The sequence below is a fragment of the Pagrus pagrus genome, assembly GCF_965226575.1.
Source record: "Pagrus pagrus genome assembly, chromosome: 8".
In the NCBI taxonomy this organism is placed as follows: domain Eukaryota; kingdom Metazoa; phylum Chordata; class Actinopteri; order Spariformes; family Sparidae; genus Pagrus; species Pagrus pagrus.
The window spans coordinates 11,720,157-11,735,939 of record NC_140192.1 but is presented as its reverse complement, the minus strand read 5'-3'; the positions used below and the strand labels follow the sequence as shown (position 1 = coordinate 11,735,939).

The window sequence follows — 15,783 nt, the reverse complement described above, 5'->3', positions numbered from 1 at the left end:
AGACAATTTCACACATCAAAGGTCCGAATAAAAAGACGGACCCTGAAGGCACCAGTTTAAAAGCAGGAGGAGGGGCTGCTGCTGCTGCTGTCTCACTCATCCTCCTGTCACTCATGGACTTCCACAAAACCAGGTGGGAGTCTGGCCTTCACTCATAGTTTGTACTATTAAAGAAAGACAGTGATGGAAGAAGCGTTCAGGTCCTTTACTTGTGGTTTAAAATGATTTAAAATGTAAAAAATACTCTATCACAAGTAAAAGTCCATCATTAAAATCATACTTAAGTATGGATGTTTATTATTCTGTTTATTTATATTGATTATTATGTTTATTTATAATATGAAGTGAGAATATTTCAGGAGTGTCATAACTATTGTTTAAAAATATTGCTAGTTAAGTATTTTAAAAACACATTTGACTACTCAAATAATATAAAGATGTGAAATGACATGAATGAGCTGTTTTTCAGTAAACAGTCACATATCTTTTAGTTATAATATAATCATTTTTGTGCCATTTCTTTCCTCATTGATATGACTTTAATTGTTGCCTGTTCATAAATAAGCTCTCTGTGTTTCATCTTCAACAATAACTAGCAGATCAAATATATAATTGTACTGTTTGGTCTTTAGCATGCAGCTCGTCTACATGTTGACTTTGTGAAATGCTTTGAAAATGTTATGTAATTAGATTTTTAGACGAGCTCTTTTACAGTTTGTCTGTGGCTCATTCAGCCAAACACCATGCACCAGTATTCAAAGAATAGTTACTGTATGCTTCGATGTTTTTATTTTTCATTTTAAAATCTTATATTCCAAAGTAGTAATTATGATATTTTGAAGAGATTTTTATCTGACATTAGTTGTGTTTGACAGTAGTGGAAGAAGAAATTAGATCTTTCTTTTAATGTAAAAATACTAATAATTTAGTACTTATACTAAATCCTGCATCTATAATTGTATATAAGTAGCAGTAGAGAAATATCATCTAAACTTTATACTTAAAGTGATGACTTGATAACTTTAGTTACTAGTTACTTTGCAGACTGTGTGCTGAATCAGAAACAGTAACACAGAAACAGGCCAATTCTTGACCAATTACGAAGAAAAATCTTCTCCATTATCTCCAATATGATAATGATAATGTGTGTGTCTGTGTGTGTGTGTGTGTGTGTGTGTGTGTGTGTGTGTCTGTGTGTTTGTGTTTATCCACCTTTTACCCACAGAAATTCAGGCAACACAAATATATATTTTTTTTCATTTATTACAAAAAATTAAATAAATGGAACACTTTAAATACGTTAACTTAATATAAGTTAACTTAAGCTAAGTTAATATTACAATAAATAGTCATATTTGATCTTCCTCATTCTTTAAAGGACGATGAGGTGATAAGTATCTGATTCTGTTTAACATGACAGGCTCTGACACTTTAATCTTTGGTTTCTAAATGATTTATAATCATAGTCAATGCGGGGGATTACACAATATGATGAAGTGTTGTGATTTGTTTTTCCAATGAACGATAATACTGAAAATGTTGGTGATAATAATGAAGATGACGATGATGACGATGATGATGATGATGGAAAGCGAGTTGTAGGGGTCACACTGACGACTCAGACGGCGCCGACTTGATTAGCTGCGCTGATTTTTTACACCTGAAAAAGAAAAATCATCTGGATTAGCACTGTAGTCTTTTATAATCTTATTATTCTTGATATGAGTAAAATGCCAAAAAATGTAAACATGTAACTGACTGTAAATATACCAATTTGAAAAGCTCCTTTTTATGATTTGAATGTAAACTTTAACAAATGTAAACCACAAGACTGAGAAGAAAACACTGACAATGGGTCATTTTGCTTGAGGTGCTTGGTATGAAGACATCTCAGACAAACATGCCATGACTTGATGAGTGTAAATAATGTAAGAACATCCCTAAAAGTTCATAGAAATGTTTATCTCAAATGTTCTGAAGCTTTAATTCTCCCTTATTTACATGACATGCCCCTATTCCGTCATACAAGTACACCACTGTGTGGAGAAAGCCCGCAGATACTCACCTCTTGTAGGCGCAGCAGTAAATGATGATGACCAGGACAGAGATGAGCATGGCTACCCCAAAAATGATGGCAATCATCTGCTCTACCTCAGGCAGAGTGTGAGTGTGGTCAGTGAAGAACATGCAGCGATTCCCACCGTACGAGGACGTGCAGCTGCAGAGGAAAAGGGGAAATATGTGAGTGCATTCCAACAGTGAACACGAACCAACATGTGCAACATGTGTAGATATGAAGCAGTGTTTGTACAGAAACACAAGAGACACAGGGAGCCGGGAGGCCAGACTTTGTGTGTGACAGAGAGATAATGCTTCTTACATGCAAGAAGGTTTGTCACTGTCTTGGGGGAACATGCACGTTCCACCGTTTTCACACCAGTTCGCATATTCGCTTCCACAGGATTTGTGTGAGCGCAGAACCAGAGGTTCCTCCATGCTGCCTGCAGAGAGAACGAGAGAGAGGAGCTGCAATGATCACACTTCAACATGAAAGTATGGAGGGTAAGTTGTGCCATTAAAAAAATCAACTGACTAATTGATAGATGAAGTGATAATCAATAAATGAATAATTTCACAAGGAGGCAAAAATGATGGATATATGATAAAACAACCAATTATTTGTTGTGTGATGGATTAATTAATAATTGATCCTCGTGTTCCCAAGACAGATTTCTATGGAGACTCAGAAATCCTGAAAAATTATATAATGTGCACAATCTTCAATCTTGTGTGCAAAAGTTTATAATCTATCTAACTCAGCTGTCAGTTAAATCAGTGACAAAACAGTTCAACGTCTTCAGGCTGAGGCAAAACTCTGCACTCACTGTTGTCGGGCTGTGTGGTCGGAGCAGAGTTTGACAGAACTGGGGCTGCTGTGGTCTGCAGCTCGTCAGGCAGCATCGCAGACTGTCCTGCTGTGGTGAGGAGAAGCAGCACTGCCACTGCTGAGAGGAGGGCTGGAAATGACAGAAAATATGAATTTACTGTTAAAATTATTTATTTTGCTGCCTTGTGCGTCTTTGTGCTGCAAGAGTCTTATTGTTTTCTTATTTAAAAATGCTGCGATTGTGATTTTTAATCTAAAACCTGCATTGATGTGATCACAAATCTGAGGAGAAAATGCCTGCACGTTGGTATCACATCACCAAAACAACACATTTAAACTATTGCTATAATCAAGGACTATTAATGCACCTTCAAACTAATTTAAACAAACTACAACAATGACACCACAGAGTAAACTAAACTTACCGTTCTCCAGGTGTGTCTGTCTTTCTGTGAACATCTTGTCTCCTGTTGCTGTGATGTCTGGTGTTCTCAGCTCAGTGCTCAGTGCTCAGTGCAGTGAGTGTTTCAGCTCTTTGCTCAGCTTATATACCGTCTCCCGACCACCGAGAAGATTTTAACAGCCAATCAATCAACCGCAGATTTTCTTTTTTTTTTTTAAATGAGAAACATTTCCTTCCAAAAAAATCCATTTGCATCATTTCCTCTTTTTTTTGCGCGGACTCTCTGCATGCACAGACAGAGTCAAAAGTTTGATGATGGTGCTGGGCCCACGTGATTACCCAGAAGCTTTATAAGTGTGGTTTATTCTTTGGAAGCCTCTGAACCCACGTAAGCCCTTGGCAGATTGATAGCTTCACTCGAATACCTCCTTTGCTGTTTTAAGAGGTTGCTTCATTGCTGATTACAGATGTTGTGAAAGCCTCAATTTTCTTTATTGGGGTTTTTACAGGAGATTATCTTTTGCTGCCTTTAACTTTACATAACAAGTGAGGACAGGATGTATAGATGAGAATGACAGAGGCACGCATGACAGAAGTTGTGAGGATGAAGAGAAGCATTGTTCAATGGACGGCACCCACTGTGGCCAGTGTGGAGAAATGTTTCCCACTGGCCACAGTGTCTTTAATGGCTAATAAATCATTCACAAATCCTGTATAAATTAGTTAAGTCATTAGTGAGTCATTAATAAGAATAACTTTTGAATCTCCTTTTTCAAGTGATACATGTGATGAATAAGTGCACATCTGTGTAAAATGAATGTGAGAGTCATAGTTCAAATCTCTTAGTGACTAATCAAAAACAATAGATCCACGTTAGTAATAACTAACCACAGCCTAACTTTCTACACATGGGAGACGATCTAGCCAGTGATCAGACATTCTACAACCTGGCAACCCAAACATTTTTCAATTCCTCTAACTATATCAAGCATTACTGTATTTATTAACCATTACTAAAAAGCATCAATGATAGCTTTTCACTTGTAGGTATGTCAACTGGGGTTCATTTGTTTTCATTTAGTGATTGTGACATCCAGCGTCAGTGATGCTTTTTACAGGAAGAATGCGTGACACATGAAATTCTTCTGGCAGCAAAATCACTTTCTCTGGAAGAATGAGATGAAGAAATTTGACTTATTACCCAGCGGCACATCTCCTGGGTGATATTATACAACGCGTTTGGCAGATCAGGTGGGTGTGAAGCCAGCGAGGGATCGTGTTGTGCCTGGAGGTGCTGGTGGTGCTGGTGGTGAGGCGTCCGTTGGTCAGCAGGAATTGGAACGGAAATGGATGGTTGTGTTTGCAGATTTGCATTTCACAGATTTCCTTTTAGGTTTTTTAATCAGCAGCATGCTGTGTTGCGTTGTGACAATGTCTCCTTTGATACCAGCAGTCTAATCTGTAACGTCCGTACTACATGACCTACAACATCTATGGTTCAATTTCAGCCAAGGACAATTACTGCATGTCTCATTCTCTGCAGTGTCGACTGTCCAATGGAGGCAAATGTCAAAAGTGCATCTAGAAATTGGAACAAAAACAACAACTGAGAAAAGATCGTATCGGCACAGCATTGGGTTTTTTTATTTAATACTCATTTTCCAGTGAATCTGGATGTTCAAAAATGAACCAAAACAACTTCAGTAGAAAAAATATTAATCTAAATTCTTAAAAAGTGAACTCTGAAATAAATAACTTAAATAAATAAATGAACAAATTCACAATATAAACAAAGTACATATCAAGTAAGTTTCCCAGCAGGTATGAAGTCTTGAGCTTGTGGATTTTTAAATAAAAGTGTGTGAGATGTTTGGCAAACTGTGTGTGTGAGTGTGTGTGTGTGTGTGTGTGTGTGTGTGTGTGTGTGTGTGTGTGTGTGTAAAACTAAGAGAACTGAGGTATGTATGCATATGATATTTTAACTGTATATCATTCAATAAACTGAGCTGCTTTATCTTGCGTGTGTTTAATGCATCAGTGCATTTCTGGCAGCAGTCACAGTGTTCTTCATCAGCATGGCGACTGTCATCGGGCCCACGCCTCCGGGAACAGGTGTGATGAAACCTGCCTTCTGCTTCACTCCTGAAACGCAAACAATCGATGCAAAGTTACCGGAGCTTGACCAAGACCAGTTTTACAGAAACCTCCCTTTCTGAAAAACCTGTGAAGAAACGTTTTGATTATTTACCCTCGAAGTCCACATCACCGATGAGCCGCAGTTTCCCCGTTTTCGGGTCCTGGATGCGGTTTATGCCCACGTCAATAACAGCCGCGCCCTCTTTCACCATATCTGCTGTGATCAGCCCGGGAACACCTACGCACAGAAACCAAGGAAAGCAAATTATCATGGTAGTGAAACCACTCATCTGTTTGGGGGGCCCATGGGGGCCTCTCATCCTCATTCCTCCCCTTTTCTGTACGATGTGGACATTAGTCCTGAAGGACTACCTGGCCCTAATAATTTGGGAATGTTTTCCACTCGCACCCTTGGCCATGCCGAGTCAAACCGAGCTGTGCCAACTTGCAATTTCATTACCAGCTTTACAACGCCGAGTTGAGGCGCATGGACCCGCTCTGGAGTGGGGCCAACACACGCCCGCCACACCGACCAAGCCTCAACTCATGTCTGTGCAGAACACCTGAGAGAAATGTGGTTTTAAAGGTTTCTGTGCGTTCAGCTCCCTGTATATTTTGTAGCTTCTTACTGAATCTTTGGGGTTTGAGGTTAAGCTTCTCTCCTGCGTACGCTGTTCCTACTTTCAGATATCTGCTGCATTTTACGGTTTCATCATGTTCGCTTTCAGCTGTTTCGGGAGTCAAGTTACTGCTGGTTAAAACCCAACATTTCCTGATTCTTCTGATTTATAAATAAAGCTTTTAATGACTAAATAACTGATTTCTTTGATAGTAGCCCTACTGTTATGGAAATGCAAACCCCTGCCTCAAAAAAAGAAAAGAAAAGCTCCAAAAAAGGAAGAAAGAAAGACAACTCTTTCAGTGCGGTTTGGATGGCTGGTTAAAAGGCATCTGCATCCACCATGACATTCCTATCCCAACCACCATGCAGGTGTAAATAACCCATATCAGGACAGAGATAAAGGTTCTGCGGGTTCCACTAAGCGTGCTCTCTCGTCTTCTGCGGCGATGCTCGTCTTTTAACAGCTTCTAGAGGAATACGGTGACAATTACCACTTCACCTCACACTTGTCATGCATGATGATAACAGAATAGGATGATACCTCAGCTGACTGTCAACAAAGAACAAATATAATTAAGCCATGTATGTTTATGTTGATAACCACTCCATTTGAAGTGATGTCAATTTGAACTCCTCAGACTGCAATTATAGCTACTCATTAGTGGCAGCAAGTCTGAGTCAAATAACAGTTAAGCGCCAGATTTAACTTCAGAAAATACCAACGCTCATTTATAGCACACAGACATCAGAGGAGCTCAGTGACACGCTAACCCCAAACTACACCCCGAGTCTAATGTGTGTATGTATACATGCTGCAATTAAATCCCCAACGTACACCTAATTTCAACAACTACAACTGCACTTCACTCAAATGTGGACTGTTGGAGTTCATTTAATCATACAGCACAGTGTAGACACACTTCCTTTAAGCAGTTGGAGGAAAAGAAACTGAGGTTTCCTTCCCAGAGAGCCACTCTTAGTCATCAGGAAGAATCCCATTTATTATAAAGGAAATACAACACGGCACCCCCTAAGGCATAACCGGTTACTTAAGAGACTTTCGACAGATACGCCTTCCTGGCATTGATTGATTATTGCACATTCCAGCTGCCACGAACCACTATTGTTCTTCACAAAAGTTTAAATCCGTGAAACAGGAACTTCTGTGTTGACTATTTAGATTTGGTCGACATCACTTCAAGTATTGGCAGGGAAGGACTTTCACAATCTCTCCTCCTGGTTGCATTACCAGGCCAGAGAATTCCCTCTACGGCAGTTCCGACATAACGAAATCACATCCGACACTCGATTAAAGACTGAATACTTTAGTAACACCATAAAAAGTAATATCACTTCCCTTGAAGTAAAATTCAGTAAGTTTCATTAAAATGAAGGAAAGTAACATGAGTGCTCACATTATAAATCATCCTGTTAACAATAGAAGCTAATTCAGTTATTTGAAAATGAAAACAAAAAAATAAAAACACACTACACTACTCTGATTGTTATAACTGTCCTTTTGATTTTGAACTACTGTCTTCATAGAAGCTTTGTTTACAATACAATGGACAATGATATCGGCAGTCACACTGCAACTCATGTGAAAAGGATGTTTTCATCCTTTTCACATGAGTTGCAGTGTGACTGTCGACTGTTTTGCAAAACTCAAAAAAGAAAAAATCTGATTAAAAAAAATAACACGGAAGGAAGAAGGATGCACTTCCAAGTTAAAAACTGATGCTCTACGTTTCGACGCAGTGCAATTAATGGACATTATTTCAGTATTGGTCTTCTACAGCTGAAACACCAAGCCTAACTGATTCATTTCTTAGTTGGTCAAAAAACTATTTTAATAACTGAATAATTGTTTAGGGAATTCTTTTAAGCAAATTTGCCAAACATCCGTTGGTTTTAGGTTCTTAGTTGTGAGAATTTGCTGCTTTTCTCTCGTAAACTGAATACCTTTGACTTTTTGACAGTTTAGAAGGCGTCACCTTGAATGTAAAGGAATAGTGATGGAAATGTTTCACTATTTTCTGACATTTTATAGAGCAAACAATTAACTGAGAAAGGAATCGGCAGATTAATCAATACTCAAAATGATGAGTAAGTTACAGCTGACTCATATGTTGTGAACCTGGGGTGAAATTACCTGCAGCTGCAATAATGATGTCTGCCAGGCTGGTTAGCTCCTTCAGCTGCTCCTTTGGTGTACATCTGTGGGCAATAGTCACCGTGGCATCACCTGAGAGGAAACAGTGAATTTACCTAAATCACAACAAATAATAAATCTCACCTACTTCAAGATGGTTTTGCTTGCCAATGTTTTGAGATAACCGTCTCTGAGATTTCTGCCACATACCATGTGGGTGAATCAAATTTCATATCTGGTGCTTAAAACAGTGAACACGTATTTAATAAAAACTCAACACAAACGTTGTTACTCAGGATAATTAACAGACAAAACTTTGAAAGCTCTCTTTTGAAACTTAAGTAGTCACTGTCCCTTTAGAAAACGTCTGACTATCCTGACTGACAATGACATTTCCTTCAGGGTTTCTTGAGGCGTTCCTTGTCTAGAACAAATGTCAGCTACTGTCAGGAAAATGTACAAAAATTACATTTTATTAAATTAGACATTAATCTTAAGGGTGAAAGAGCAACTAAAGAGAGAGAAATTAAAGAGGCTCTTCGGAAATGTTTTATCGTGCTGGAGGTGGGTCGCTGGTTCACGTTAGCTGACATTTCTAAACTAACATTAGCTACTGTTGCTCTCTGTCAGCGGAGAGGCACTGAGACGAGGCATTCGAGAACGTGTATAAAGTCACATCCTTGGACCGTCGTGGAAAATACTGTCTGTGTCCTTCACAGAGGAATCCACAGTCCAGCAGCATTAAATAACTTAAACAAATCATCCACAGGCTTGTGCAGGCAACCAAGAGAGACAGAGAAGGTCTCATTTTTCACGTCGCGTTACAATCCGCTCACATATGACCGATAAAAAGGAGATTTATATGTAAATTGCGCCTTAGAGCGCCTTTAAAGGTTAGGTAACATTTAAACTTGGACCTGTTGATGAATCTCTACATCTTCATGATTTTGCGTCTCGATGATTTACCAAACTGCATAATTTGATCTGTTAATTTTCACAAGCGTGAGCGAGAAAGTTGATCCAATCTAATATTGACCCAACTACTACTACCATTAACTGCATGTTTGTTTCATTTGATTTATCTGTCTGACACAGCTCAGGCGTTGACAGTGATTGATGTGCATTCAGTCTGCAGGAGTTAGTGTTAAAAAGAAAAGTGTAGAAGTTTTTACTAGCCTGTGAAAAACAGCTCGGGGTATCTAATTTCTTAGTACTGCGAGCAGTACAAACAAAATTCCATTCCCGTCCACTGGATTGAGTTGGCAGCACAAGATTCAGAGGAAGATATCTCAAAAGGAAAGCACGTATAATCTAAACTATCTGCACGCCTCAGTAGCACAAGGGTTAAACAGAAATGAAAGAAATGTGTGTTTAATATATTACTTATTAAACAACAGTGATACATCCTCCACTGCACTACATGGGAGTCACCGGTGGGTTAATGGGACTTTACGTAGTGAGTAATTACACAATTAGGGAAAGCAACATTATGAAAGTAATCCTAATCTTATCTAAGATGAGTAAGGACATCCTGCATAGTCACAACCGTGACCAGGAGTACAGGTGTGGAGCGGGAAAAAAAGAGAGAATCATACACCAAGGGCTTCAAGGAAGATAAGAACGAAAGGGAAGGAGAGGCAAGTTACAGCACGTCACACCTCCAGGTCACATACCTAATGGGTCGTGTGTGTGTGTGTGGGCGAGGGGGGAAGAGGACTGACCTCAAAACTACATTAACATTAACATCTCACAAAATTGGATTCAAACATCTTTTTCTTTTGGATATTTTGGAGCTTGGCAGAGTGTTTTTGTTATATTCGTTATTATATGTTAACAGTTATAAGAGGTGGCTTGTCTTTGTAACCTTGTCACTGTGTGTCCGTGCACACTCAGTTTCTGTCACACGCAGCTTCGTCTTTCAAAGAATACTAGAGTCTAACAGTATAAGAAATCATACTCGTTGGGCTTTGTTACAAATCCAAGTTCAACAAGTTTTAAGATTTTGACATGATTTCACTTGTTGGGTTTCCAGTTTAAATAAAATGAATGATGGAAAGTGTGAGTAAGACATGACTGTCAGATATTATCAGGTTAAACTGGTTTTGTAAATAGTAAATTATTCAAATCTGATGGTAGCTTCAAAAGGAACCTGGGTGCACTGTGTACACAAGCTTATAAGCTTCAACACTGCAAGTTGGCGGTTTTAAAAACTAAATTTAGCATTACTTTTTTCTCTCTCAAATGAGTCTCTTTAAAGCAACAATAAGTAACTTTTAAAGCAATTCTGGAGAGAGATAGTTGATTGTTTAGTCTACTTCCCAGGATGTCAAATACCGACATTTTGGGTTGGTAAAAAAAAGAGAAAATAATAAAAAACAGCTGCCGGATCTCTAAGACGCCTCTTCTCCCCATTGCAGTCTCCTTCTCGGTTTCCGTCTTGTTACGTCTTGAACGTCGCTCCATCTTGCTACGTCTACCATGCGTGATATACACTGAAATGGGTCTTGTGATGTTGGGAAGGCAGCGTGACGCAAAATAAAAATAATCGATAATTTCCTTTGAATACATTAAATCTAAAGTACCGAGCCTATTTTGAAAATGTAGAGTAGAAGAGTAGAAAGTACAGATATTTGTGTTAAAATCTAGGGAGTAAAAGTAAAAAGTTATAAAATTAAATACTCAAGTAAAGTACAGATACCTGAAAAATCTCTGTAAGTATTTGTACTTATGGAGATATTTTCACGACTCCTTTATAAAATTTTTATATAAGAAATTGTTGCATACAGCTGAGTTGTTACCACCTTTGTGCATATCTGACCTGTCATACAGGTATACCTCTGACAGGTAAAACATATCGTGTTGCTTCATATTAACAGCAAATTCCATTCTATGCCTTTCCAAATCCCCTCCCTTCTTCCTACACCCTTATAAGGACAGTCGATCCATCTGCCAACAGTGCACAATGCCAAAAGTCTCGCCCAGTTTGGCCCTTTCCTTCACACTCCCTGGTTTTTTCCTCTTTGATCTCTTCCAGCAGGACGTGCATCAGCATTTATTGTTTCATTAAAAAAGGTGGGAGTCAATGAAGCATTCATTTGTGGGTCACATCCTGACCAAAGCTGCAGGTATCAAATATCTTCCAGGAAAAGTCAAGGTGGCGCAACATCATTTACGTACAAAGCAGCACTCTGATCATTTTAAAATTCTGACTCGCCTGCACACACACAGATAGACACACACACACACACACACACACACACACACACACACACACACACACACACACACACGCTTACCCCCGGGGCGTTCATGGTTGCGATCGGTGTGCAGCAACATCGCGATGGGCATTCCAACATTTTTGGAGCGACCGGCGACCAGCACATTCTTTCCCACGGTCTCAATACCTGCACACATTTTTCAGAGGAACATACTTGAGATATATTTTGCTTGATTGAATGTACTGATCAACTGAGACAAAGGAGAACTTGAGCCTCCAAGGAACAAAATCGTTTGTTAACCACAAAATACTGAAAATTTGCATAAATGTCACAGAGAGCCTGGGGCTGTGTTTCACCTTTGGCTGATCACACAGGTATGTGGAGGGAGGTGTACCGCCAGCTGCACCACAGCCTGGCACCGCCGTGTCGCGCCAGTGACATTTACCACATCTTTTGTCAGCCGACACATCAGTCATTAGTGAATTATAGTGGGAGGACAGGTATGTAAATAGCAGGGCCATATCTCAGTTAGCTGATGAAGTCTGTATTAATATATGAATTTTGTGCAGTCCTGTTGTCAGTAACCAATAAATCAATGTAACCTGAACTGAAAAGTGATCCATCATGTGGACTTTATTCATTTATAGAAATATTCATTACAGCAGGGAGAAAATGTGTATTATAGCACTTTACAACCCCCCAGAATGCATCCGAAGCCACTTCAACACTGTCTGGTGTGGCAACTGCAAAAATTCTCTGATAGCAGCTGATGGTGAATATAGTCATCAGGGTCCCTCGCTCATGCAAAGAGGGCCCGTATCATGATCATTATTAACACTGCATCCAAAAAACATTTTCATAGAGCCTTCCCACACTGTACTGACTCTTTATCTCCACATCCTGGAAAGGAGTAAAAAGTCATCTAAACTTTTATTGACAGACTGTGTAAAAACTTTTTCCCTCTGCAGTCAGGACTCTCAGCGACCATGACTGCTCCTACCAAATCATCAGTTTGATTGACAGTCTCTGCTCGTACAGGACCAACAGCGCCCTCTGCCTGGTTTGTAAAGCAACAAATGTCGGTCTGTTCTGTACACACGCCATCTATTGCATGCCCTGATAGATCCCTCCTCTGTGGCTTTTCCTGAGGTTTCTTCTTTATTCTTCCCCCGTTAAAAAGGGTTTTTTTTGGAGGGGACTTTTTTCTCACTCAAATCGAGGGTCTAAGGACAGAGGATGCAGCTCACTGTACAGACTGTAAAGCCCATTGAGGCGATGTCATTGAGATTTTGGGCTATTTAAATAAACCTGACTTGACCTTGTCGTTGGGTAAATGATTGTTAGGCGCCATCTACTGGGCCAGACGTGAACAGAAAGCAGCTCCGTCTTCACAGTTGACTTTTAAAAATATTGTAACTGAAGATAAAACATGTGCTGAGGTTTCATAAGTAAAATATGAACACAGTATACGTTACAGAGCCAAGTCAGCTGACAGGGCTGAAATACAACTTACACTTTTGGGATGTGTTCTCTATTGAGTAATATATAAACTGGCTTAATTAAATTAATAATACCAAACCAAACTAAAGTAGCAATAAAGACAAAAGTTACAGGTTACACTAATAACGACATTATATCTAATTCAATTCAAGAGATCTCCAGTGTCCCCTTCAGGATAAGCCAAGGAGCAGAAAAGGTTTTTTTATGGTTTACCTGCTCTTTTGATGATCTCCCACACAGCTGCAGGAGTTGCAGGCACCATGGATCTCTGGTCCAGACACAGCTTACCGATATTCACAATATGGAAGCCGTCCACATCCTTCTCTGGAGCGATGGCGTTACATACTGCTCGCTCGTTGATGTGCTCTACAGAGGCGAGGGAGAATGACAGATACTCAATGATATTACATATAAAAATGTGTACATAATATCTATTATAATAATAATATTATATCATTATTATATAACACAAACCAGCCAATTGTTGACCACCACTTCATACAGTATGTTGATGTCTTGAATATAATACAAAAGGAACAATAACTATAGAAAGAGCTACATAAATGCGATCACTGTATACTGAACTGTACAGACCAGCTCATTTGTTTAACTTGGATGTCAGTGAGGGAAACTCGCATGCAGCTGTGACGCCTGTGTTTACCGGGAAGTGGCAGCTGCACCAACAGGCCGCTGACCCTCCAGTCACGGTTCATCTTGTCAATCAGCTCCAGCAGCTCCTCCTGGGAGACCGAGCTTGGCCGCACCACTGTGTCACTGGAAATACCTGGAGAGCACATACACATCCCACACACTCCATGTTCAAACTGTCGCCATAAACATTAAAACGTGTTTATCCGTGTGTGTGTGTGTGCATGTGTAAAATGTGAAATGCATTAGGTAGATTGATGTGATGGTCACTGATCTGCATGATACACATTATGCATACAGTGTTAAGAATGCATGCAAAGCTCATGTCTGACCCAGGATGCTGGCTGCCCGGGTCTTGTTCTTAACATAGGTACGACTGGCTGGGTCGTCCCCCACTAAGACCACTCCCAAGTGGGGTCTCATGTTGCCCTGAGCGACCAGCTCCTCCACATCACGCTGGATTTCTCTGTGGAGCTGACGAGCCAACTCTGTCCCCGAAATCACCACAGCTGCGTGTCTGGAGGGGTAAATCATAAAGGCATGAATAAGTGCACATACACAGCTCACACATCACAAACAAGCACAAAACCAAAAAGACATTTATTTATTTCAAATAAAGCTTGGACAATTAGTCGATAAGTTAGTCGATTGATAGTAATCTGATCAGCAACACTTTCATTAAGTGATGAAGTTCGGTCATTTTGAAGGAAACATGCCACTGGTTCTTACTTCTCACATGTGAAATCTTCAATCATCAAATTCATAAAAAATGAGAAAATAGCCAAACACACTAACACTCATGTTACCACCACTACATCATCTGTGAAGTTTGAAGTCATACTTGAACCGCATTTTCATTATCTACATCTGGTACATCATTATGAATCTCTGCCTTTTTTGCCTTTTGTAAAATTATTTGTTTTTTGTTTGTTTGACAACAGTTGTTTGTTACACAGATGACATCACAGCAGAACGGCTGGGCGAGAAGGACAAGAACATCACGGTGAAATTCAAGTTTACAGGTTCATCAGTTGCACTTTTAAACATCATATACTATAGATATAAGAGCCTGTGTTGTATTGTTTCCATTGAAACAGCTGTGCCTAATATTGTATGCCTCTGCCCAATTTGCTGTCTGATTGTCAGCAAAATAAAGAGCTGTAAATGTCTGTCATTCCTATTATCAGGCTGCGGAGTGACCCGATTGTGGACCGTAAAGAAGGCTACAAAATGACGGTAGAGTCAATATATTTATCTGGACGCTGTCTGGACAATATCATAGACATGCGCAGCGTGTCGCAAAAGGGTTTTACCTTCATTTTTGGTAACTCTGTGCATTACTCTTCTCAGTAGATATTACAGTACAGTAACAAGTTACTTTTAAAAGTAATGTTACCCATCACTGGTTACTTGTGACTTGGACCAAATGTCTGCCATCATGAGTCCAACAGTGGTTTTGGGAGTACAACACTAGACCAGTGGACTGCTTTTGAAAACCTGGCGCATACATTACCCACAATCCACCTTGAGTGACATCACTGGAGGCAGTTTATCAGATTACATGCAGCTTCCAGAGCCACGAAAGGGCTTCATACTACTTTTTTTCACGTATGCAGCAGTGCTCCACAAGACACGTAACCTTAAATACACCTGGTTGTGTAAAAGTGGTGTAGTTACCCTTTAAGAAGCTTAAACGAGTGCTAGGTGAGTGCTAGCTAACCGTCCAGCACTGTGCTCTCAGACGTTAAGCTACAACCGGCGAACCCGCGGCTCGTTATGCAACACAGAGCCGTTAACCGACAGCATGGCCGCGTTAACCAGACCTGCAGTTGACCTCTCGGCTACAGGGACGTCCAGTAAAGCGTCCCTCTCCACCATGAACGGTGAGCCCTGCTGTCAATCACCATCCTCCGACACGTGACGGCACACACGCCCTCACCGGCGGATGAAGCGTCGCTCGTCCCCTCCGCTAAAGTAACACCGGACATTTAACGGAGGAGAGCAGCGGTGTGTCCAACATGGAGCCGTTTACCTCGTCGCCGTCTGGTGGAGGTGTCTCCTCTGACTCTCGCATTTTCTGTGCGTCCGCAGTTTGGCCCGGCAGCAGTGATGGTGTAACGTTAACGGGCTACAAATCCTGAAGGAGGAGCGTAGCGGTGAAACAGAGGCCGCCATGTTTGCATGTGTGTGTGTGTGCGTCGTGCGTGTGTGCGTGCG

The 15,783-nt window shown here is 40.3% G+C and overlaps 2 protein-coding genes across 3 annotated transcripts; both read right to left on the bottom strand.

Annotated features, from left to right (window-relative positions):
• Positions 1-1,254: 1,254 nt before the first annotated feature.
• epgn (epithelial mitogen homolog (mouse)) lies at positions 1,255-3,395 on the bottom strand. The gene is made up of 5 exons (XM_084359311.1): positions 3,313-3,395; positions 2,886-3,017; positions 2,381-2,501; positions 2,066-2,218; positions 1,255-1,660 (listed from the first exon to the last, which is right to left on the bottom strand). The coding sequence occupies exons 1-5, from the start codon at positions 3,344-3,346 to the stop codon at positions 1,606-1,608; spliced, it is 495 nt and encodes a 164-aa protein (XP_084215437.1). The 5' UTR covers positions 3,347-3,395; the 3' UTR covers positions 1,255-1,605.
• A 1,514-nt stretch (positions 3,396-4,909) lies between these two features.
• On the bottom strand, positions 4,910-15,783 carry LOC311261685 (bifunctional methylenetetrahydrofolate dehydrogenase/cyclohydrolase 2, mitochondrial-like). 2 transcript variants are annotated; one of them, XM_084360530.1, is made up of 8 exons: positions 15,599-15,783; positions 13,899-14,083; positions 13,580-13,702; positions 13,132-13,284; positions 11,497-11,604; positions 8,201-8,293; positions 5,539-5,664; positions 4,910-5,432 (listed from the first exon to the last, which is right to left on the bottom strand). In XM_084360530.1, exons 1-8 carry the CDS (start codon positions 15,739-15,741, stop codon positions 5,317-5,319), a joined length of 1,047 nt encoding a protein of 348 aa, XP_084216656.1. In that variant the 5' UTR covers positions 15,742-15,783; the 3' UTR covers positions 4,910-5,316. The 2 variants fall into 2 exon arrangements, with proteins under 2 accessions (XP_084216656.1, XP_084216657.1); XM_084360531.1 differs by lacking the exon at positions 5,539-5,664.